Source organism: Sorex araneus, chromosome 10 (assembly GCF_027595985.1).
Source record: "Sorex araneus isolate mSorAra2 chromosome 10, mSorAra2.pri, whole genome shotgun sequence".
Lineage (NCBI taxonomy): Eukaryota > Metazoa > Chordata > Mammalia > Eulipotyphla > Soricidae > Sorex > Sorex araneus.
The window spans coordinates 42,007,695-42,033,794 of record NC_073311.1 but is presented as its reverse complement, the minus strand read 5'-3'; the positions used below and the strand labels follow the sequence as shown (position 1 = coordinate 42,033,794).

Sequence of the window (26,100 nt, the reverse complement as noted above, 5' to 3'; positions counted from 1 at the left end):
TATTTTCTGAAACTCCTGCTTCACATCCACATTTTACATATTTGTTTGCAGTCTGAGAGAGCTTTCTTACTGAGTGCCAAAGAATATGAAAGCCATAGAAGCAAATCTCTTAAAATCCTACAGACTTTGAATTCTTACAAAACCATTTCTTTCTAAAATTATATCAAGATCAGTTCATCACAAAGCATGAATCACAACTTAATATGGGACATTTTATGAAAGCTAAAATTTATTTGGTGCATCCTCTATGCTTGCTATCAGGTAGTTTTACATAGACCTTTTCCTTTAATATGTCGAAGAAAAAAAGTGAGATATTTTATAGGTTAAAAACAAATACAACAAAAACCTACTTTCTTAACTTAGTCAAGTGAAAAGGATTTTAAGCATTCCAAAATAAAAGCAAAACAAAGAAAACCCAGCCAAGTACATAGTCAGTCTATTTTCATTTACCATTTACAGCTACTTCATACATCACACACTTCAGCATAAGAAATAAGAACAAATTCAAATAAAAGGAAATCTTTCTTACAATTCATCAATTTTTAACTTACCAGTTTTTCTACTCTAAGCATAGAAGTTACATGCTGTCACTACCTAACATAATTTTGAGGTGATCTATTTCTTTGAAAATTTTGCTCATAGGAGCAAAAGGCTAAAAAATGCCATTTTTAAGCGGCAAATTTTCAACAGAAAAAGAAGGCAAGAGTAACATTTCAATGGATGAAAATGATTTAAATAACTTTATGTAGGAAAAAATTTGTAAAAATGTAGCACCATTACTATAACAAGTAAGCAAATTTCAGTGTGAATGTTACCTAAAAATTACATGTCTTTTCAAGCAATTAATTTTTATATTTAGGAATCAAACTATATGTATCACATTATGCTTTCCTCCAGGTGTTCAACACTGACCACACGTTACTTTACAAAATAAAAAGCAACCACCTAATAAACAGTGACTGAACTGTTACAAAGAAAAACTCTTCAACATTAACAAATTTTATTCCATATGTAAACTTTTCTTAAGAGAAATATTAATATTGCATTACAAACAAAACATTTTGGCAAGGTCTGAGTGCATTTGACAAAAACATTTTGATCTTTTTAGTGTTTTTCATTCCTTGGATGATACGATTCTTCATCATTATGGATTCATTTTCCCAAAACCATGTAACAAAGTCATAATTCATAAGAAACCAGATGGCAAAACTGAATTTTTATTTTTTAAAGTACTTTCTTACTGAATGTTGCCAGTAACGCTATTGCCAAATTACATTTTATTATCAAGTACTGTATATTCAATGTATATATTGTGTAAATATATTTTTTCAAAGAGTAAATAGTACCAGTATACTAAACTTTGTGTTTTATTTTAAATGACTGCTGGTTTCTGAGCATTAAAAACAAAAACTCTAAGGAAGTACATAAGATATACGGAATGTTTTCTGAAAGACCATTTTAAAGTTATCACGTGATATACAGTTGAATATAATGTAATAAAATACAAATGGCATTGCATAAGGCTCTGTGGTTGAGTAAGAAGAAAACAAAAGAAACATATCAGAGGTTTTGAAACAAAGCATGTTCTGGTTAATAGTTGTCCTTTCTAAAAACAGCGAGATATTATAAACATTAAAATGTTTGAAGGAAAAGTACCTAAAATTCCTAGAAAAGAATTCAACTTCAGAGACTGAATAATATGGAGATTAAGGAGGATGCCTTGCACGTGGCGGACCCTAATTCAATCTCTGGCAGTATATTGTTCCCCGAGAATCACTGGGAGGAGGCCCCAGGGCCCCCTGAGCACCATTTGGGGTGTCTTCTCTCTCCGCCCTACCCCCATGAAAAGAATTCAACTTCAGTCGCAGGTAACTGATGACATTAGACTTGATCATGGAAAGCTAAAAATTAGTGAGTTGGGAACCAGAAGATACAAATGCTCATTTTTAGAGAAGTAAAGTTTATTACATTTGAAACAATACAGCAGAAATCTCAAAAGTTGACTCATTAAATATAGTTTCTTACAAATATTTTGAAAATGCATTTAATATATGTCGCAACCTCAGAAGTTTAAATTGAAAATGAAATATGAGGCAGTATGGAAGGGGAATCACACCAGAGGGCCCTGCCAAGTATCTGTACAATCTGTACATACCTCTTCTGCCTGTGATGATTAGGAAAAAGGTGACTGAATTTATCCAAGTAAATGCAGGAAAATTACAATTTGAGGCAGATCATGCTAAAATATAATTTACAATGATTAGTTTGCATTTAAGATGGTTAATTATGCTTTTAGTTTGAACCAATAAAATTAACTTAAAATTTATAGCATTTGTTCCATTTTTTGGTACTAAACATTAGTGATCTGAGAGTAAATGAGACTGGGAAAAGTAAATGACCTGATCCCTTTCACTATGCTGATCATTTTCTCACTCTTTCAAACTAAATGCAAACTAATCAATACAGCATCGAGATTTTTTTTCACATTAAAATGAAGACTAGTGACTTCTGAAGACAGACTCTGTACCATGTAATATTTAAGCGATAAAACCTGCTACTGCATCGACTCAAATTTTTAAATAACATCAAGATTTACAAGCTAAAATAAACATTTGAATAAAAAATTAGGCTATTCAAGATTCTCAAGTGTCTTTATCTTTTTGAAATTGGTAAGGTCTGGGTCATTTAAAAACCTGAAGACAAGTTGGTTAGAGGAAAATCCTCAATGCTTTTTAAAAAAAAAAAAAAAAAAACTCAACTGTTAGGAGTTCACACAACTACTATGCTGGCATGGAAACAGCTGTTCTCCGTCAAACAAACACTGACCTTCCCAGAGTTGGAGTTCCTGCAAACCAGCTCTATAAAGATGGAAATCAGCTCACCCATGATTAAAACGGAAGTAGTCCTTCAAAGACAGAAGCAAGACATCTCACCCAAACAGATCTTTTAAATCATTGCTAGCTGAACTGCTATTAGTCATAGTAGTAGGTGGCTGTGCAAAGTTCTGTGGGTTAAAGAAAGGATTAGCCTGCATACCAAAGGCGGATTGTCCTATCATGTTCATCTGAGTTCCCATTACTGAGCTGCCCATACCTGGAGACCCTTGAGGAGGTACAAACTGATTAAGCCACTGATTTGGTTTCTGCTGTGATAACTGGTTCATGCTAACTTTGGGTTTCTGAGGGCCAAAAAGATTATTAAGGGCAGACATATCTGTGGGTCTCTGTTGAGTCTGCTTTGTGCCAGCAGGAGGAACGCTCACAGCGTTGAAATTTGGCAAAGAGGAAGGTGTTCCCAGGGGCATTTTGGTCACTCCAGGTGTGCTTGGGCCACTGAAGAAGTTCTGGTTTGTGTTAACCGGCATGCTGAATCCTGAAGTCTGAAAGCCCATGTTAGCATTTAAACCATTTGTCAAATTTCTCTTTGTATTATCAACTGGTGTAGAAAACATCATGCCAAGGCCCATGGAAGGAACAGAAGTGAAGGTACTTGAAGCAGAAATTTTAGGAGCATTAACAGAAAGGTTTGATAAAGATGTCATATTGTTATCCATCAACGTATCCGTCAAGTCCTTAGTCTGCAAAACATGAGGGAAGGAAATTACTAAGAATTTCAAATTACTTCATAGTAAATATCTGATAGATTATGTTATAAAGCACAAGTTTATGCTCATCAGTTTACAGTGGGTCAACAAACCACACCCAAGACCAATTTTTTACGGTTTTCATAGATAACCATTTGTAATAAATTTGATAACCGGAAACACTTTGAACTCCAATGAAATGAAATGTCTCTCCACACACACCCCCCCCCCCGCCAAATTAACTGCATTCTTGTCATTAGTTAATATTACAAAGAAGGATACTCAGTATTTTGAATTTCACTATGAATTTTGTGGAAAATTCTATTTGTATGTATATACCCACCTCCCCCAAATCCTTTCCTGTACTAGGGGCCCCAGGACTACACCCCGAAGTGCAAGGTGTGGGAGGGTATGCAGTGGCAGGGCTCAAACCCAGGGTCTTGCATGTGAGCCACCTCCCCTCTTGGCCTGAAAAGAATTTTCACTGATGATTAATTTCATAACCAAGAAATAACAAAAATATAATTTACTTGAGGGAGAGGCAAGGGGTGTTAGGGCTACCACTGGTGATGTCCAGGTGCTACTCCTGGCTCCGTGTAGAGGTCACTTCAGGTAGTGCTCAGGGAACCATGAGGTGCTGGGAATCTCAAACACAGCCTTCTCACATGCAAAGTATGCTTTGCGTGCATTTAGTGAGTTGAGTTATCACGCTAGCCCCTGGCAGAAATATAGTTCAAAAAATTTTAGGGGCTGGAGCAATAGTGCAGAGGGTAGGGTGTTCATCTTGCATGCAGAGGACTCCAGTTCAATCCCTAGTGCACCATATGGTCCCTGAGCCCACCAGGAGTGACCTCTGAGTACAAACCCAGGAGTAAGCCCTGAGCACCTGGCAAACAAACTTAAGGCCCTTAAGATAGTTTCCAAAGGGTGTGACTCTTTACATGCAAGAATCTTAACTGCTGCCATAGCACACAGAACAGAGCCTGGAGCATAACAGGAAATAAATACCAGTCCAGCCCTATAGTTACATTTTCTTTAAGTTCTTAAGCTACTTAAAATAAGTTAAAAACCTGACTATAACTGACAAGTCAAAAACAAAATTACCCTTAGCCTGAAAACATACTAGCATGACAAAAAATTCCTAATGACTTCAAGTGGAGAGTTGAGTTAGCACCATCAGGACATGAAGCTGTTAAAGATTGTGCACTTTGCTGGTTGATGGCAGCAAGCAGTGCAGGAAACAGTATGCATTAGCGAAGCTTTTACGGAGTTGCTGGAAAGTCCTTTCTGCCCATGACTAATTACTGAAATGTCCAGTGAAATACAGTTCTGCGCCAATACCACTAGGTAGACCTGGACTACCCTCCACCCCAGTAGCAGCAGCCTCGGGCGTGAACTCTAACCTGTTTGACGGGAGCCACGGGCGTGTGCACTTGCGGCTTAAGGGGCTGCTGACTTTTCAACTTCTGTGCCTGCTCCTGTTCTTTTGCTAATTTTTGTTTTTCTTCCAGTGTCAGTGATGCCTTAAAAAAAAAAAAAAAACAACAAAGCATCAACCAGCAATTTCAAAATTCCATCTGTAAAACAGAAGTTGCTGTTTTTTTCTTACTAAATCACGTCTTGGTATATTTGGACGCAGTTTTCAAACTCCTCCCGTATTGATCCCTACTATGGGTAATGTAACTTACATTACAGTGTAAAAGTGCTACAATTCTAATTATTATTACAAAATTTAACTTTAGGTAGAAACTTACAGCATCTGTACTAAAAATTTTCCAGTATTAAAACCATTACTTTAACACCAATCATTGGAATCAAATTTCCCCCTTAAACAGTAAGAATATGATACAATTTATAAAATTAAAAAGATCTTGTTCAGGTCACTGTCACTGTCATCTGTTGCTCATCGATTTGTTCGAGCGGGCACCAGTAACGTCTCTCATTGTGAGATTTATTGTTACTGTTTTTGGCATATCCAATACGCCACGGGTAGCTTGCCAGGCTCTGCCATGCGGGCGCGATACTCTCAGTAGCTTGCCGAGCTCTCCAAGAGGGGCGGAGGAATTGAACACGGGCCGGCCGCATGAGAGGTGAATGCCCTACCGCTGTGCTATCGCTCCAGCCCCTTGTTCAGGTAATCAATCTTATTAGACAAAAGTCTAAAATTACTTTACATCTTCAGCAAAAAGTTAAGAAAGAATTAAACAAACAGCTTTTTTCCACAGCAAACTTGACATTGACTTTTTATCAGCTTGCTAAACTATAAACTCCTAGTTTGCTTATATACAGTTCTATAAACTTCAGTGACCAACAGCTCTTCAGCTATACACATTCAGGCACTCGTATTTGTTAAATGAAGAGAAGAAAATTCCCTATCTCCTAAATTTTAAATCAATGTATACATATACATTATATAATATATATATACATATATGTAGATGCAAACCAGTATTTCAATAGGAAAAATATCATTTTTAGTTTATTACTCAAAACTAAAATACATTTTAGTTTATTACTCAAAGTCCTTCCCCGGGACCCCTCGGAGGGGATGGGCTCCAGCTTCCCTCCCCACCCTGAGCAGAGCTCCCGGCGGCCGAAGACCACCAGAACCTAGTTACAGCCATGCTCGAGGCCCCTCTCCACACGTTTGGACAGGCCTTACGCATGAAGGTACCGGCAGAGGAACCCAGGTGTGTGTAATCCTATCAACGGCCAACATCCAGAGACTTAAAAGCAAGCTCCCAGATATCTTGTAACCTACTTCTCCCTCCGGGAGAAACTGGCAAGCTTCTGAGAGTTTCCTGCCCACATGGGACAGCCTTGCAAGCTTCCCATGGTGTATTCATATGCTAAATCCAGTAACAAGGTGGATCTCATTCCCTTGACCCTGAAAGAGCCTCCAGTGTGACATCATTGGGAGGGCCGAGTCGAGAGACACTTCTAAGATCTCAGGGAAAGGACGAAATGAGAGGTTACTGAGCCCGCTCGAGAAATTGACGATTAACAGGATTTTGTGATCCGTGATTCGTGATACTCAAAGTCAGCAAGAACAGACGTTTAACAAGGAAATGAGTTTTAAAATCGGGGCTGGAGCAATAGCACAGCGGGTAGGGCGTTTGCCTTGCATGCGGCCGACCCGGGTTCGATTCCCAGCATTCCATATGGTCCCCTGAGCACCGCCAGGAGTGATTCCTGAGTGCAGAGCCAGGAGCAACCCCTGTGCATCGCCAGGTGTGACCCAAAAAGCAAAAAAATAAAAATAAAAATAAAAAAATAAACAAAATGTACTCAGTTTTTAAAATCTATGTGTGATATGGAATCAAATCCTTTAAAAAAATTCTCAAAAAAAAACCAGTGGCCTACTTGCTTGGTAGAAAAGCTCATGTGTCGCAGGCATGAGACATCAAGTCTGATCCCCCACACTACCCACATGCCAAATGCAACCCCTACACTGTCTTTTAGGATCCTCAGTGCCACATTACAGTGTGTGCAATTTCCAATGCACTGCACCCAAGTGTGCAACTCCCAGTTACTGCAATAACAGCAAAGAGAAGGGAAAAAAAATTCATACTGTTGATCTACCATAAGCTATGCTGATATTAGTACCCCTAATATGATAAAGTACAAAGGATTCATCATCACTTCAGCTATTCTTGCCAAAATGCCATCCATCTAATGGAGAAAGAGAAAACCAAACTGAGTGCAACTCTAAAAACTCCTGACTACTATTCAAAACTGCCAAGGTGAGGGCAGGAGAGTACAGGAAGCAGGGTACTGGACTTGCATACGGCTGGCCTAGGTTCAACCCCTGGCACCACATACAACCCCCAAGCACTGGCAGGAGTGATCCCTGACCATTACTAGGTGTGGCCCCAGATCCAAAACCAAAAACAACAACAAAAATTTGACAGGCCATAAAAAATCCAGTTTTGTCTATGGAATGAAAAGAAATGAGAGATAAGACTGCTGGGCTCACGGGCCAGAGCAAGAGTACAGCAGGTAAGGCCTTGTACGTGACCGACCCGGGTTCAATCCCCAGCACTGCATACGGTCCTCTGAGCACCACCAGGGGTGATCCTGAGCACAGAGCCAGGAGTAAGCTCTGAGCACTGCCAGATGTGCCTTTCCTCACCGCGCCTTTCCCCCACAGACAAAAAAAGGCTGCTGGGTTCAAACCACATGGGAAAAAGAAAAAGACTGGAATTGAAACTGTCAGAAATTAATGAAAAGGAAAGAAAATGGAAAACAATAATCAAGGATCCCAGGTAAATTGAAAGTCTGAAAGCAGTAGAGAAAGGAAACTGAAGTAGAGAAGAGAAACACCGAACTATTTCAAGGATGTTATTGGCGAAGTACAGCATAAAGGATAAAAAGTCACACACCATCCCATATGGTCCCCTGAGGCATGCCAAGAGTAATTTCTGAGTGCAGAGCCAGGAGTAAGCCATGAGGATTACAAGTATGGCCCAAAAGCAAAAAAAAAAAAAAAAAAAAAATCGCACATTGGGAGATTGAGAAGAAAGTAATAAATTTTAACCACTGATGAGATGATATTTGATCCATTGATAACTTTTAAATTTCATAAAGATAATCAAAGAAAATTTCCTGTCAAGAAGCTAAAAGGTATTTCCTAACAACAGTCGGTGGTTTATAAGAGTTCTGTAATAAAAACTAATAACACCAAGTGAACAGTAGGCTTACTCTTTTATGTTTACTGTGTAACCCATCCTCTGTATTTTCTGATTCACCACCAGTCAGAAAGTCTGTTCCAATGTTGTTGAAGACTTTGTCAATCTGCTGAAATATTAAAATGTCAACTGTTTAAATACATGTCAGTAGAAACTCAATTAAACTGCTTAAAAATCAGCTCCTCTTGGCCAAGAATATAGCTCTGTGGTAGAAGGGCTGGCTTACGTGTGAGGCCCTGAGTTTGATCCCTAACACTGTAAAATTGAAACTTAAAAGAACATCAACTTTCCTTCAAATGAAGCATAATTTTCACAGAAAAACAAAAATAATCTATATAGCTTCTTACCTGAGGCCCAACATTTGTAACTTTTGTCTCCTCAGATGTGTTCATTTGACTTCCTATGTCTAAAGATCTGCAAAAGAGAATTAAATTTATGACAAAACAATGAAGAGGAATGCATTTTCTGGGGGCTAAGGAAAGATGTAGAGTAGGTAAGGTACTTGCCTTGCATACAGCCAACCCAGGGTCTAGATTCCAGTACCTCATATGGTGCTCCAAGCCTGCTGAGCTTTGAGCACCCAGCCAGACGTAATCTCTCCCAACCCTCCCACACACACACACATACACACACAAGAACCAAGGAAAAAAGAAAAGATAAGTGCTTATCTTTAACAAAGTTACACAGAAAAATATTCACCTACGTGTAATTTAACTTAAGCTATCTATCCCTACAAAAAGTCATCTTTTTTTTTTTTTACAATTTTATACTATTAAGTAACATTTAAACAATTGAAGCAATTTTATACAATTGAAATGCTTGGGTTTATTTTATTTTATTTTGCTTTTTGGGTCACACCCAGTGATGCTCAGGGGTTACTCCTGGCTCTGCACTCAGGAATTACTCCTGGAAGTGCTTGGGGGACCATATGGGATGCTGGGGATTGAACCCAGGTTGGCCGAGTGCAAGGCAAACGCCCTACCCACTGTACTATTGCTCCAGCCCTTGTTGTTTTTTTTTTTTTTAACTCAACATTTGAAATGTACTGCAGAATTTACTTGGGGTGTCATAAAATCAAACAAGCATGGTGCTTACCACTGAGAGCTTAAAAATCACTGAGAAACAAGAAACCAGCAACTTAGTGTAACTAAGTTCAGAATATGTGGTACTAATAATAACTTCTTAAAAAACTGCTATGTGTCAGACCTATATCTCGAATATTAGGTAGGATTTAGATAGGAAGAAGAAAAAAGAAGACTTTTTTTATGCCTCAAGCACATATATACTGGTTATTAACATTTTCCCTCTGCTAAAAATTTTTACACGTAACTTTTCATGGCTCCCATGCTTATATAGTGGATTCATCAAGCAACACAAAATATATACATCACAGAATACTTGAAAGCACAATTCTAAACATTTACTTCCATAAATTTTCATTTTACATTGAACAAAAGCTAGATTCTATTTAGGATCCTGTTCATGACTTGTAATAATTCAAATGATTTTCAGACATCTTTGGGCTCAGAATTAAATTAGAATTCTAAATCATATTTTGCTCTGAGGAGGATACAGAATAGAGACCTGAGGCATTCTCCAATGAACAATTTCCATCTTTCCCTACTTCATTTGAATATTAGTATTTTACAACAATTCCAAAAATCCTCCCAGAAAATAAAGAGGTGGATATTTGCTCTATAAATTTTTCTGGAGTTGGGGCTGGAGCAATAGCACAGTGGGTAGGGCGTTTGCCTTGCACTCGGCCGACCCGGGTTCTAATCCCAGCATCCCATATGGTCCCCTGAGCATCGCCAGGGGTAATTCCTGAGTGAAGAGCCAGGAGTAACCCCTGTGCATCGCCAGGTGTGACCCAAAAAGCAAAAAAAAAAAAAAAAAAAAAAAAATTCTGTAGTTACAGAAAAGAGAAAGGGAAAGATCAAAACAAGATTTTGTAGATTTATAAATATTATACTGATCATCAGTACTCCGAAGTTTACTGTGTTGAGCTTGCAATGAATATCTAGTACTAAACAAGAGATTCTCTCAGCTATAAACTATTCTTTTCTCTCAGTGCCACAGATTGAACCCAAGCCAGGGCCTCACACATGTGAAGCAAGTGCCATACCAACAAGCCACATCTCTAGACCCTAAAACTTTATAGAGAGAAAAATTCTAAATTAAGATATTATACTTTTGTACTCTGACACTAGACTTCCAATATTACTTTATTTTAACACAGTGCAACTGAATCAGGTGTTGGGGAAGTCTAAGTGTTTTACATATGATCAAATTTAAAACTCATTTTTCTAAGCCATGTTTTAGAAAATCAGTTGAAATAACTTTAATCTCACTCCTAAACATGCACAATTCACATGCAACCTACTTACTTCTGCTGTTCTTGCATTATATGAAGCTGCTCCAGTTTGGTCTTATGTTCAGACTCCAATCTATTAAGCATCTCTTTTATGACGGAAATGAAAGAATTGAACTGATGTAATAAGAAATTGATATTGTCATAATGTTAGCAAATATAGTCAAGTAAACATAAAATACAAGTTCTTAGAAAACTCGTGTATGTTAAAATACAGATGATGAGACTTTTAAGCTCTGGAAAATACATCTGAATGGGTCATATACCTCAGTAGTCCTATAGTCACCATTCAGAGTTTATGTAATTTTACCCTGAACAATATGACATGTTAGTTTTCCTAGGTAAATTCAACTAACCATCTGCTTTTGTGTATACCTAAAAGTAATCCACTTACGCATGCAGTAGAAATGCCTGATTAGGGGCCCAAGCTAGAGTATAGAGTTAGGAAGTATGTCTTGCTTGCAGCTGGCCCCAATAGATCCCTGGCACCACATGGTCTCCCAAGCATCACAGCGAAGCCCTGGAGGACCAGAATCACTGCTGGGTGTGGCCCTGGAGGTCCCCTAACACTGCCAGGGTAGCCCAGGTAATCCCTGGCAACATAGGGCCCAAGCATCACATCAGGGCCCTTGCGTTTAACTGCCAGCTGTTAAGAATTGCTGGGGGAGGGGCCCTTCAAGGCTCCCTGAGCACCCTTCAGAGGCTTCCCCTCTAAACCCCACAAATTTCTATCTGCTAGATTGTTATAAAAATTAAATTTGGTTGCAACAATCTTCAGATATTAAACACAGAAATATTAAATATAAAAGTATTAAATATACATAGCTCAATTAATTAAAATTCATGAAGTATACCTAACACTGCAAGGTGTGGCCCAAACATTTTCTAAATGAGAGTGGATGGGGGCTGGAGTGCTAGTGCAGCAGGTAAGGCATCTGTCTTTGCACCTGGCAAACCTGGGTTTGATCCTGGCATTCCATATGGTGCCCCAGGTACCGCCAGGACTAATTCCTGAGTGCAGAGCCAGGAGTAAACCCTGAGCATCACCAGGGTGTGCCCCAAAAAAGACAAAAAAAAAAAAGGGAATAAATAAGTAAAAGAGGGAAAAGGACAGAGAGATAGTACAGCAGGTAAAGCACCAAAGATGGTTACCTGAGCACCAAAGAAGTGACCCCTGAGCACAGAATCAGAAGCCCTGAGCACTGGTAGGTGTGCCCCCGGAACAACAACAAAAAGGTGAGTTCTGGAAAGTACTATAAACAATGTGCATGGACAGCATATGGTGCACACCCCACAAAACAATGCGTGACCCTTGTGAGCACCATAACTAAGTGTGTGGGGGGTTGGGGGGATAGTGAGAGACCTCTAGTCACCAAAAAAAGAGGCCTGATGCAGCTAACATGTGCCTTAAATTCAGCTTACCCTAGCTTGAATCCTTGGCACCACTTATGGTCCCAGAACGCTGCAGGAAGTCATTCCTGAGCACAGAACAGGGAATAGCCCTGGAGCACTGCCGGGCATGGTCCCCAAACCAAAAAGAACATCAATAGAGAAAAGATAAGAAGAAATGAAAAATTTTAAGTGTCAAATAAAAAATGAATTGCAATAGCCCTACAAAAGTGAGATATACAATAGCTATAAAAACTGTAGAAGATAACGCTATAATCATTTTTAACCCATAATTCCTTTGTTCAAATGTTTCCCACATTTTCAAAGTGTAAATACTGAAAGCATACAGATCTTTGAAGTACATCAGTAGTGTCAACCCACCTTCTTCCATCATTCTCTACCATTTCTCAGTCAAACTGGACTATTTCTTTTTTACATATATATATTTTTAAAAAAAATTTTTAAACTACATCTGGTGGTGCAGAGGTGTTGGGGCCTGGGGTAGGGGAAGAACCATGCAGTGCTGGGGTTTGAACCCAGGGCCCCAGCTACCAAGCACACATATGGGCCCCTTGAGTTCTCTCTCCAGTTCTACACTACTTTTTCTTTGTGGCTCACAGGTTCTATAAAGGTCACATTTATCTTCTCAATTTGCTACTGATGACTGCATAACCCTCCTTTGTGGGTGCCGTGTAGGCAGGACCTATGATTGCTTGTAATCGACAGATCAAGCAAAGGCAGTGGAATGTCATACTCTTGACTCCATTACAAAGAGAACATTACTTCCATCTCTCTAGCTGGTTGTCTTTTGAACTGGTGATGTATCTGTCATGCTGTAGAGGCCCATGGGTCCAGCAGTGGTAACCAGCTAACAAAGAGAACTCATTCAACAGGCAAAAGGATCTGAACCCTACCAGTCAGGAAGTAAGCCACAAAAGCACATCCCAGCTGAACCTCTGACAGGGACCCAGCTCTTCAACGCAGCACTGTGAGAAACTAAGCAGAGACTCCAGCTAAGCCATGCCCTGGCTTGGCCGACCCCGGCTACTGTGAAGTACTCTGGTTTTGATCACTCTGCAGTGCTGGGGCTGGAACCCTAGGCTTTACACATACAACACACCAAGCACTCTTCTGCTGGGGGACATTCCATGCCCCAAGTGGACTTTCTGTTCGTTTGGTTTTAATATAAATTGTTTTAAGTAATTAACTTTGTGGTAATTTCTTATGTAGTGATAAGTAATAAACACGTATCTTAGAAAGATGAATTTTTTCTTTGTTCATGTTAGCTTTCCAGTCCTAATTTTGAAGTGCCGCCCAAATCTAGACATCTTTCAACATTCCGCTCATTTCTTATCCACCAGGTAGGCCCTCAACAATCCTTTCTTGGGATGAAAGAGACATACTGGGGTTATGGCACATGTCTTACATACAGCAGATTCCGATTTGATCTGTGTTGCCACTTGGTTTCATAAACATTGCTGGGCAATGTCCTGAGAGTCTTGGAGTGTCAGTTGTGGCACTAGAGGGCTCTAAGCCCCTCTGGAGTGGCCCTGGTGACCTCTAGCACTGCACAGCCCTAGGAACACCCCACCTTGTACTGAACCATACAAATTGCTATTTGTGAGGGGCAACCACCCTCTCGTGAGCTCCCCCCAAAAGCTATCCTTGTGCCTCTAAATTCACAAACTTTCTTAGTTCTTTGACATAAATTTCCTTGTTTTAGCAATCTTTATGTATAATAAACTTATATATTAAATGCCAGTAAACTGAATCAACACCATAACAAAAATAGTCCTACCTGATTAAGATTTAGATTGTTCTCAATACTCAGGGGAATCAAATGAGGCAAGACTTTTCCAGCCAGCTGCTCTTTGGTGATTCCCAACTTCTTGTGTGTAAAAGTACATTTGTATATACCTGGTAGGAAAAAATGATGAAACTTTTATAATTTAATATCACAAATCAGAATGAGAAAAATTACTTATCTTCATGATCTCACTTCAAAAACTGTATAGTTACTAACTTTTTCCTAAGGTTGGTAGTGTTACATGTGGATCAGAATGATTCCAGCTTCAGCATCAGTTTATTTTTAAACATTATGAAGTATATTTATTCTGCATTCTTTTCAGCATGTTTTAATGACGTAACATTAAAAAATTATCAGATATAGGTACAATTCCTATCATGCAAGAGCAAAGTTAGAGAATGCCCCTCTACTCCCCAAAATATCCAAGTATGTATCTCAGACCTCTTATTCCAACTTGAGATATTTAATAGGTATAGATATAGTGAAAATGTCTTATATATATTCACTTCCTAAACCAATCAGACTCCACCTGTTTGAACAATAATTCTGCAATCCTTCTGTATTGCCTCATCTATTTACTCAAACTTCAAGACGGCTTGTTTCACCTACTCCACTGGGCACGTTTGCTCCTCGCTCTCTGAACACTTTCATATTCCAAGTGTTTTATCCACAAGCCAATGATTTAAAACAGTGCCCTAGAACTCCCGCTGCTGCACGCTTTATGCTGGGCATGATGCACATAACTTCCCCTTCAGTAATAACACTGAATTCTCACACAAGAATCCTCTTATTAGGGGGTCGGAGTAATAGTACCACGAGTAGGGCACTTGCACTAAACATGCCCATCCTGGGTTCGACCTCCAGGACCCCATGTGGTTCCTTGAGCCTCCCAGGAATAGTCCCCGAGTACAGAGCCAGAAGTAAGCTCTCAACACTACCAGGTGTAGTCCCAAAACATAACAAAGAATGCTATAATGTTTTTATTGCCTTCTGACAAGTGAAGAAACTTTTCAAAGTTACTTCAAAGGCTGACACCATCAGGATCAGAGGTTAATCTCTTCCTGTGATACCAAGCACATTCTCAATAAGAGTACTTCTTTGAGCCTCAAAGTTTTAAGTCATATTCTTTTTTTTTTTTTTTTTTTGCTTTTTGGGTCACACCCAGCAATGCACAGGGGTTATTCCTGGCTCATGCACTCAGGAATTACTCCTGGCGGTGCTCAGGGGACCATATGGGATGCTGGGATTCGAACCCGGGTCGGCCGCGTGCAAGGCAAACGCCCTACCCGCTGTGCTATCACTCCAGCCCCAAAGTCATATTCTTAAGTTCTACAATTCTGTCAAGTTCTACAATAAACCACTGGCTGACCAGTCCCACAAATATTTGCTGACAACTATTTACAGGTGTTAAAAATACACAACAGAGTAATGTAGCATTTTCCAAAATTAATGAAGAGCTTCAGACTTAGTTCAATGTGAACTGTTAATGTTTTTATGAATCTACAGCTATGTCTATTTCTATTACTAGAGCGGAACCCCAGCACTTCCAGACTGGATCTTCATAACCTTAGCAATTTACAATCATTTTAAGAGTTTCTAGAAACAGCAATCTGCAATTATGCAGACAAACTAGATATAAGGTTCATATGTGTATAACACCAGCACATCACTTAGCAGTGAGATGCACTGCTAAGATTTAAATATATCTAAATTAAAACATCTACCATTTATCACTCATGTGATCTTGAACAACTTATTTCACTTCTCTGGGACGCAGTTTCCTCGTTGTAAAACAGAAATAATTATATATCATTAGGTTTTGGAGACAACAATGATAAGAGAAAATAATTACCGCATGCCTTTTAAAAACTGGAGACAAAATAAACATCCAGCATCACTATTAAAATGGTATCAGCATTTGAAGTAGATTTCTTTGACTCTGTTATTTGGTACCATTTTACAGAAAAAACAGCATGGTCTCATGGTATTTGTAAAGCCATGATTCTCAAATGTCTCCTTGCTTTCAAATGCCAAGGTTCTACTGCTTTTTCTAAAATTAACACAACACTATATCATATCATGGCATTTGTCCTATCACTTTTGAATTGCTAAATGCTACAAACTCTAATAGCACAATGGTTATACAGATTGGAAAAATATATCTGAATGACTATAAACATAGCTTCAAATAATATTAAGTTTTCAGCTACCTAAAATCCCCATGAGGACCGCGGGCTCCTTGGATGGAATCTGTTGTAAGAAGGGCAGGATATCATCAAGTACAAACCATTTATCCAAGTATTCCAAAATCTTTCCCAAGCACACTAATGAATTTACACGGACCTATTAAAAGAGGTAAGTTGCATTAGTCATTTAAGTCTTTGTAAGCTAAAATAAAAAATTTGAGTGTAAATTTAACCTTTAGATAGATAACCTCTCATTATTAATAAAGAAATTTATAAGTGTACAGATTCTCCTACTTATTTCAGGAAGATTTTATGATTGGTTTACCTGGATACCAGTAATGATAAAGAATGACTTCAATTTTACATCATTTCAAATAAAGCGATTAGAATTTGAGGTGCTTATGATATATAATTACTAAAAACTTCATTGAATACACTGTATCACTGTCATCCTGCTGTTCAATTTACTCAAGTGGGCACCAGTAACGTGTCTATTACTCAACCCTGAGATTTTAGCAGCCTCTCCTTACTCATCTTTTCCAATGATTGGAGGCTCTTTCAGGGTCAGGGGAATGACACCTATCATTACTGTTTTTGGCATATCGAATACACCACGGGTAGCTTGCCAGGCTCTGCCGTGCGGGCAGGATACTCTAGGTAGCTTGCCGGGCTCTCCAAGAGGTATATATATATCTGTTACTGTATTTAGGAAATGAATATGCCACAGGGAGCTTGCCAGGATCTCCCGAGCAGGCAATAGATTCTTGGTAGATTGTCAGGTTCTCCAAGAGAGAGAACTAGGCAATCAGATGTCGCTTCCAGGAGCTTGGTTTTATAGTCTCTGGATGTTGGCCATTGATGGGATTACACGGTGAGGGGGACAGCCTCTGGGTGTGACTGCCTAGCTACTGGAAAATGGGGGATCTGGGTGGAAGAGGCCCTGTCCTGATCCAAGCAGTCTTAGAGATCTTGGCCCCGGGCCCCGCAAACCTGGGTTCCTCCACAAGCTCCCCCATGTGTGAGGCTCATCCAAACGTGTGGAGAGCGGCCCTGAACATGGCCGTGGCTGGGTTTTGGAGGTCAACTGTTGAGGTTCTGCTCGGGGTGGGGAGGGAAACGTAACCCATCCCCTCCGAGGGGCCCTGGCGAAGACAGTCAGACGTGGAGGCAAGAGACTGCATTGCTCTCTTCCAGGAGCTTGGTTTTATAGTCTCTAGATGTTGGCCGTTGATGGGATTACACAGTGCAGGGGTTGGGGGGGGGGGGGTTGCAGTATCTGGGTGTGACTACCTGGCTACTGAAAAATGGGGGATCTGGGTGGAAGAGGCCCAATCCCAATCCAAGCAGCCTTGGAGATCTCAGCCCCGGGCCCCGCACACCTGGGTTCCTCCACCAGATCCCCCATGGATACATTTAAATTATAATAAGAACATTATTTAATAAGTGGACATCCCTTTTATAAAAAATTGTTTCATCAAGTGATCAGCTTTACTGGGCCTCCCATATTTTTGTTTAATTGATTCTTAAAATATTTTAATATGTGACAAGCACCTAACTTTGCCGTATGTGAAGATTTGTATGCAAGTAAGTTACTAAAACATTACATTAGGAAAGTTTTCACCAAGTATTCAAAATCTTGACTATACTGATAAATATTTTAGAGTTAGTATGGGGATAAGGTCCTTTTTTCTTTCTTCTAGGTGGTCCCAGAGATTGAACCCAGGCCCTCATATATGCAAGGCAGGTGTCCTTCCACCAAGCTACATCTCTCTCCAGGGTTAAGGTTCCTGCCTAGCATCCAGTTGACCCCAGTTTGGCTCCCAGCACTGAACTTCTTTGTACCTGAGCATCGAGGCAGAAGTGGCACCCAGCACCACTGGATGTAGCCCCCAAAAATGAATTTAAAGTTTTAACATAATAATAAAAAAAAATTTTCACCCTATTTTTATAGCTGGAATTTCCTAAAATAGAGTACGTCTGACTCAGGATTACAATACCAGTAGTATGGGGTGGACTCAGGTTTGATTCCAGGTATCCCATGGGGTCCCCAAGCACTGCCAGGAGTAATTCCTGAGTGCAGAGCCAGGAGTAGCCCCTAAGCACTGCAGGATATGCACCCCATAAAAATGAAAAGTACCATTTTTTTCCCAAGGAAGGTGGACTTTTCCCCTTAAAACATATTTACTGAAATTCAAGCACAAGAACTATTGAACATTCAAAAAACTGATATCTATGCTCTTAGATATCAGTCTGCAGAAAGAAACTGTTGCAGATTATTGAAATGAATAATTATATACATTATTCATTATATACATTATTCATACTCATTAGCTTGCAATTTCATTTTCTGTTATTTACATAAAATATCAGTCATGTTGAGTCACAGAGAAATAGTTTTTAGTGCACTTTATCTATCTTTGTAGAATTTGTTTTTCTCTTTTTCTAAGAGGCATTATTAAAATATAATTTTAATTCAAGACTCCTGTTTCCAAAATTCTACGTTTATGAATGAAATTTAGGAACTCACATTTGCTACTCTGAAGGAGAAAACACTGAATGTGGTAAAATGTAAAAATTCATTCTAAATTTGCTGTTCTAATATTGGTCTGCCGTGGCAAGCTACCTGTGGTGTATTCGATATGCCAAAAACAGTAACAAAAAGTCTCTCAATGAGAGATGTTACTGGTGCCCACTCGAACAAATCAATGAGCAACGGGATGGCAGTGACAGTGACAGACATATACACATACATTACATATATAATAATGGACTATATATACATTACATATATGTTATACATTATATAGAAACATAACATATATAAAAGCTAGTGCAAAGGTTAAAGTGCTTGCCTAGCATGTGGCTGTGACTAGCTGGCTCAAAATCCAGCAGCAAGGTGTGGCCCCAAATCCATCCCTGAACCCAGATTACTTAAGCCTAGATCATTTAGATCCACAATCCCATGTCACTATGCATACACACTCCAAACTGAAACAGTACATACACTTTGACGAAATAAATGCTTACGTACTTATACTACCATAAAATATAATGTCATTTCTTAAAGGGAATTTTGCAAACTAAAATTTTAGTTTTGTTAGCTTGTGAATAAATTACATTTATTTAAATTTACATTGTGAAATTTTAATCATAAAATTAAAGGAATTTAGATAAGAAGGCTGAATCTTAAATTCTTTTAATGTTGATTAATAAGGAATCTCAGGATTGGAAAGACAGTACAGGGACTTAGCCTCACATGCGTCAGCCCTGGTTCAGTCCCAGGCACTGCCTAGCCCTGAGCAACAAGGCAGGCAACTTGCAAGCACTGTGCCAGGAGCAGGCCCTGAGGACTGCTGGCTGTGGCCCAAACTCCCTCCCCCAGACTCAGAGGTTCAGTGACTTGCCCAAAGGCAAAGAGAACAGAGTCATTCTGCTAACATTTGTTTATAAAGATGTTTTTCTGATTTTGGTGTATTCGTCTCTGAGCCTTTCTACCAAAACATGTTTAAAATGAATTAAATAGTTAAATTAAGCAGCAACAAAATTTTAAAGTTAAATAAAACTTAAATTTTTATTTAAATTTACATTTCATTAAACATAGGTGAGATTGCCAAAATTCCTTACAAATTTCAACTATATTTATTCATCAAACATCAGTATGTGAACTGATTAGATGAAAGAATATTCCTCCCTCTTTTCTAAAGCTGTATTTAAGATAATATTCAATGTTACTTATATTTAGAGTAAAACAGAATCAATCTTTTTAGTGCTATAGAAAATGCTGAAAATACTTGTTATTCCTAACATAAGATGGTAACTGCTCTTTAGTCTACTTCCTTAATAAACACCATAGTGTTAAAAAAATATTTTGGTTTTGCTTTTGAGACACACCAAGAAGAGGCCCAGGGCTTACTACTGGCTCTGTACTCAGGGTTTACTCCTGGGGTGGTTCAGGGGGACTCTACGGGATGCTGAGGATAGAACCCAGGTTGGCTGCGTACAAGGCAAGTGCCTTACCTGCTGTACACCGGACCCTCATAATAAAATTTTGTATTTAAAGGAGGTAACATACTTAGCCTACATTTTTTAATACAATTATCTGCCATACTTGTGTTTTTATTAGCTTCATAATTTCACTGTACTCCATCATTTTTAAGTAAGCAAATGGTGAGATATTAGAATAAAAATAAAAGCAGTTTATAAAAGGAAGCCATTGAAAAAGTTTTTAGGTGAATATATCAAGCTAAAATTTTCATTACTATAAAATTACCACCAACAAAACAGTGAATTGCAACAGAAAAAGATTAAGGGGAAAAAAAATTACACAAATTTCCTACTGATACACTCAAAAGTTAGGAAATAAAGATGCACTACCATAAAAGTATGCATTGGGAAAAACTAAAGCTATAGCCCATATTTAAATAAGAAACAATAAGAACAATAAGAAATATAAACCAATAAAATGTGAAAGAAAAATAATTACTCCGCAGTTACTTACAGCAAGAGAAGATGTTTGTAGACATGCATTTTTAATTCTTGGTATCAAAGCATTTTTCATGGATGGGTAGTCAATAAGATTTGCAAAGGTCGGAATGATGTTTAAGCATAGTTCCTAACAGAAAAATAAATTAAATTTATCTTACTTAGGGAAAGAAGCTCTCTTTCTTTCTGTCACATATTAAAATATGTTGCATCTACCTGGCTAATTTTTCATATTGTTTGCAATAAAACAAATGAATGTTACTTGTTCCTTTAACAAGTACTCCAAAGACTCATTGAAGAGTTACCACTCTTCAATTTTACAAAGGAGAGACAAGATCAGAAGCTATACTCAAAATCATGTTAGGTCATGTGGTACTTATGACTCCAAAATTCCCTGGTCTCATTCCTAATTTCTTTTTAACACAATTATTAACTTTTTAAAAAAAAAAAAGTTGGGTCTGTCAGTGCTCAGGGCTTACTCAAGGCTCCACGCTCCATGTGGAGTGCCAGGAATTAAACCTTAGTTGGCAGTGGGCCAGGCAAATACTCAACCCGCTGTGGTATCTGTCCAGTCCCAATATTAACTTATTTTAAAAGCAAGAGTGATAGCACAGTGAGTAGGACATTTGCCTTGCACGTGGCTGACCCAGGTTCGATTCCTCCGTCCCTCTCAGAGACACTGGCAAGGTACCAAGAGTATCCCACCCACACAGCAGAGTCTGGCAAGCTACCTGTGGCATATTTGATATGCCAAAAACAGTAACAAGTCTCAAAATGGAGACATTACTGGTGCCCACTGGAGCAAATCGATGAACAATGGGATGACAGTGACAGTGAATCAGTGCTTTAAAAACAGGAACACCTGGGCTGGAGAAATAGTACAGCAGGCAGGGTGGTTGACCGGCATATGGGTCGACCCCAATTCAATCCCCAATCCCTGGTATCCGATCTGGTAATTTAAGCACTGCCAGGAGTAATTTCTGAATGCAGAGCCAGGATTAACCCCTGAGCATTATCAAGTGTGGTTCAAACATAAACAAGCAAACAATGACAACAACAAAAAACCCCCAAAGGAACCCCCAGGGATACCTAAATTTTAATATTTTTCACAATGAGAGAAAATCAAGGAAAAACTCATATAAAATCATTTCTGTATGAAGCGTGATTTCTTAGCAGTTAAATATATCCATGTAATGGAATAAAATATAAGCACTGTAGAACACCGTAGCACTGTCATCCTGTTGTTCATCGATTTGCTCAAGTGTGCACCAGTAATGTCTCCATTGTGAGACTTGTTACTGTTTTTGGCATATCTAATACGTCACGGGTAGTTTTCCAGGCTCTGCCGTGCAGGTGGGATACTCTCGGTAGCTTGCCGGGCTCTCGGAGAGGGATGGAGGACTCAAACCCGGGTTGGCCTCATGCAAGGCAAACGCCCTACCCGCTGTGCTATCGCTCCAGTCCATAATATAAGCATCTTTTAAAATATTTTTAATGGGCCAGAAAGACAGTATAGGGGTTAAGATGCTTGCATTGCACATGGCTGATCCTAGTTCAATCCCTTGTACCACATATGATCTCCATGCATCACCAGAAGTGACCACTGAGTACAAAGTCAGGATTAAGCACTGGGCACAGCCAGTATGGCCCCAAAATCTTACTATTGAAGGGAATCCTAATACAACATTATTAAGCAACCCCACATGAAAAACATGTATGGGGCCAGAGAGATAGTATAAAGTTGAGGCACTTGCCTTGCATGTCCCGATCCTGGTTAGATCCATGGCACTGCACATAGTGCCCTGAAAACCACCAGGAGTGACCCCTGAGCCCAGAATAAGGAGTATCCCCTGAATACCATCAGGTGTATCCGGGACCTCACCATCCCCCCAAATATGTAAGACTATGTGTATGTCTATACACTTAGGTAAAAAATGACTAAAAGGTTCTATCAGAATGTTAACTCTGGGCATGTATGAGAGAGGATTTCAATTTTCTTTATATGTTTAAGTACTTCCAAACTTTGAAATGTAAACAAGAATAAATTACAGCAACAGAAAAAAGGTATTTAACAGTCTTCTGAATTTTGTGCCACATTATACAAGATTGGAACTGGGTGCTCTAAATAAGGATAATAAAGGGAAAGGGACTGGGAGCAGGGGGATTATATAAAACAAAGAAAAAAGAACTGGCTTGAGAACCATCTAACTGAAGAACATATCTCAGCAAGAGCAGAATAATCTTTCAAGCAAAGTATGGGAAAAGATAAGTATAGATGGGTCTCAAGAAATATATTATTATAGTATTTGTTAAAGATAACTACTTGTAATTAATAGAAATAAATGAACTATGAATTCAATAATGTAAAAGAAAATCATCTATTACCAAAAATTTAGCCAATATTTTTCTTTAACCTTTTCTCAAATTCACACACACACACACATACACACACACAAAGAAAAGACAGGACAGAGGTTAAGGTGCTTGCCTTACATAGAGTCAACCCCAATTTAATCCCAATAGTGCATGGTCCCTAAAGTACCTCCAAAAGCAATTCCTAAGCACTGGATTGGGAGTAGTTCCTGAGCACTGCTGCGTATAACCCAAATCTACCTCAAAGAATTATATGTTCAGGGGCTAAGGAGATAGTACGAAGTAGGGTAAAGGCAAGCACCCAAACTCTAATACGATTCCTGGTATCACATGACGCTCCAGCATCACTAGGAGTAGCCCTAGAGGTGCCCAGCACTGTTGGCTGTGGCACTCATGATCCCTAGCACTGCAAAGCCCAGGCAGAACCACACCCTGCGGCCCCTGCATTGAATCACCAACACGATTAAGCTGAGAACCACCAAAATGGTCCCAGGTCCCCTGAATACCGCTTAGGAGCCCCACCCCACCCCCCAAAATAAAGAATTATTGGTTAATATTCACTTAGAAATATGCTAAATGGGAGGCATAATTTTAAAACGAGAAATACAAGCTCCAGGTAAGGGGTGATTTTTCACAAAGGAAACACAGAGAAGCGTCAGTGAGACACTGAGTGTGCGCACGCTGTCCTGTATAACCAAGCAGCATTGGTTCAAGGAGGCAAATTCAGTCATCGTTCCATAGCGGCACTCAGGTAAAGGAAAGGGCTCTCGCTAGGGACAGGATATGAAACCCAGAAACGGGAGACTAAACAAAGCAAGCAAACAACTTCAACTGCTTCAACTTTTCAGCAGGAAGCCAATAACGTAATAAAATGGTATTAACAGTCTCTTCTAAAGTTTAAAAATGTAAAACAAAAATAAACTAAATTAGATCTCCAAGGGTGATCCACAAAAATTTCACGTCAGGTCCACAGAACCAAAAAAAACAAAGAGAACAAAATGTCACTCAATGTTTACATTATAACATTTTTAATTTTTTTATTGAGTCACCATGTGGAAAGTTACAAAGTTTTCAGGTTTAAATCTCAGTTATACAATGCTCGAATACCCATCCCTTCACCAGTGCACATATTCCACCACCAAGAATCCCAGTATAGCTCCACCCCGCCCCCTCACACCCCTAACCCCCCCACGCCCCTAGCCCCCCCCAGCCCCCCCCCGCCTGTGTAACTAATAAATTTCACTTTACTTTCACTTTGATTGCATACAATATTTCAACAAAACTTACTATTATTGTTTGGAGAGTCTCTCCCCTAAAGTCAGACCTGCTGAAAAGGAAGCATTAGATCATTTGTTTTCCATTGCTGAGGATGAAGAGGTATGAGGTCGAGTGACCACACTTAGAGGCCTCTCGGTTTTGGGTTTCTGTATTTTAGTATTTTAGTAACTAAGTCCAGAGAGATATCTGCCAGAAGTTGCATCGTTGCCAACTTGTACTTCTCAGTTACATTATATTCCACATATGAGTGCAATCTTTCTATGTCTGTCTCTTTCTTTCTGACTCATTTCACTCAACTACATTATAACATTTTGAGATCAACTTTCTTTGTGGGACAAAAGCAAGAGTATGATGCACCAGGAACCAGATTAAAGTACTGTCTGCTTTTTCATCTATATCACTCACAAATTCAAGATTATAATTCCTCATGAGAATTATCGACCCCCTTTAATAAGGGGTCGATACATCTTAGAAATATTTTATCAATCATATAATCCCATGGATGAATTTATACTTTTGAGTTTTATATAAACAAACTGAATAACTCAGGGCTGGAGCCGGCTGCTCACATGCAGCCTCCCAGGTTTCCCTGGCACACAGAGAACCCCCGGATCCTACCAGCAATGACCCTCCCAGCAAAGAGCCACGTCAGCCCTGAGCACGGATGGATGCGGTCCACAACAAAAACAAGGAGAAAGGATTTAAAACGCTCTCCGCCCAGATAAGATCCAGGGCTGCCACACTCGAAACGGACCCTCTGCTCCTAATGACAATGATCCAAGGGTCCTCTAACCCATTTTGGCACCCAGCGGCTCCTCATAGAAATGCATCTAGACTGTGAGCTGTGCTATAACCCCGTGCCACCCGGGAAGGGATTTTTCCCTCTCCACCCTGTCTTTCTGCGCGGAAGATGGTGGCGGTGGCAGCACCCACGTGGCGAGCGCCATCTTCTAAGACTCCCAACCCAGAGGTATCAGTTTGCAGTGACATGGCTCACAGGCGATCATGAGATGGGGGGCGTTACCGGCACGCTCTCCGCCCAGATAAGATCTGGAGCTGCTGCCCGAGAAAGGGACCTCTGCTCCTTAAAGACTATGATCTGAGAGGTCTTCTAACCCATTTTGGCACCCAGTGGCTTCTTACAGAAATGCATCTAGATTGTGAACTGAGCTAAAAAATCAGAAATCCAAAACCACATGAGCTCATATAATCTTATTCTCAGTAATGGAAAACAAATTATTAAATGATGCCTTTTCAGCAGGCTTGATTGTTGGGGGAAAATTCCAAATAATAATAGTGAGTTCTCTATTGAAATATTGAATATATTCAAAGTATAGAGAGAGAATAAAGTGAAGATCATTAGCCACTCAGGAAGGGGGGGTGGGGGGGTATATCGGGGTTCTTGGTGGTGGAACATGTGCAATGGTGAAGGGATGGGGGTTTAATCATTATATGACTGAGACTTAAACCTGATTTTCACGGTGATTCAATAAAATAGAAAAAAAAAAGATTTAAGAAACCAAATCCAGTATTTACTTTGCATTTTTTCTTCTACATTAAGAATAAAATCTGGCATAAAGAAAAATAAAATATACCTGAATCTGAATGGAAGGTGCTTCTAGTGCTCTGTAAACCATTGGTAGGACACTGTTCTTTATCTCATCAGGAGGGGTTTTGGTCAGTAGCAAATCCATTTTTTGTAGGAAAATCAACAAAATCTGTTTAGGAAAGGAACAATATTTAAAATCTAGAATTTTTACAAGATTCTATGTACAGAATTTAAAGATTTTTTTTTCAAAAGTTAAATTCTATATGTTGACACTCACCATGTTGCTAGCCTGAAGGCATGGAAAGCAAAAACATACATATCAAGGCTCTTGCATTTCTGGAAGCACAATATTTAATACTGGCTCTCAATTTAAACATTTAAATTAATACTACCT

At 39.2% G+C, this 26,100-nt stretch overlaps 1 protein-coding gene across 3 annotated transcripts in view; it reads right to left on the bottom strand.

The window, feature by feature from the left end:
- Window positions 1-202: 202 nt before the first annotated feature.
- The window catches only part of SCYL2 (SCY1 like pseudokinase 2), a 61,255-nt gene continuing 35,357 nt past the window's right edge, over window positions 203-26,100 (bottom strand). Inside the window, exons 10-19 of one of the 3 annotated variants that reach the window (XM_055118474.1) lie at window positions 25,984-25,995; window positions 25,753-25,875; window positions 20,523-20,636; window positions 16,049-16,181; window positions 13,830-13,948; window positions 10,659-10,759; window positions 8,619-8,685; window positions 8,285-8,380; window positions 4,987-5,106; window positions 203-3,577 (exon numbers count right to left, since the gene is read on the bottom strand). In XM_055118474.1, coding sequence (XP_054974449.1) covers window positions 2,930-3,577; window positions 4,987-5,106; window positions 8,285-8,380; window positions 8,619-8,685; window positions 10,659-10,759; window positions 13,830-13,948; window positions 16,049-16,181; window positions 20,523-20,636; window positions 25,753-25,875; window positions 25,984-25,995 — 1,533 coding nt within the window. In that variant the 3' untranslated portion in view covers window positions 203-2,929. The remainder of the gene's footprint in view (window positions 3,578-4,986; window positions 5,107-8,284; window positions 8,381-8,618; window positions 8,686-10,658; window positions 10,760-13,829; window positions 13,949-16,048; window positions 16,182-20,522; window positions 20,637-25,752; window positions 25,876-25,983; window positions 25,996-26,100) is intronic. The other 2 variants (XM_055118475.1, XM_055118476.1) reach the window with 2 other exon arrangements.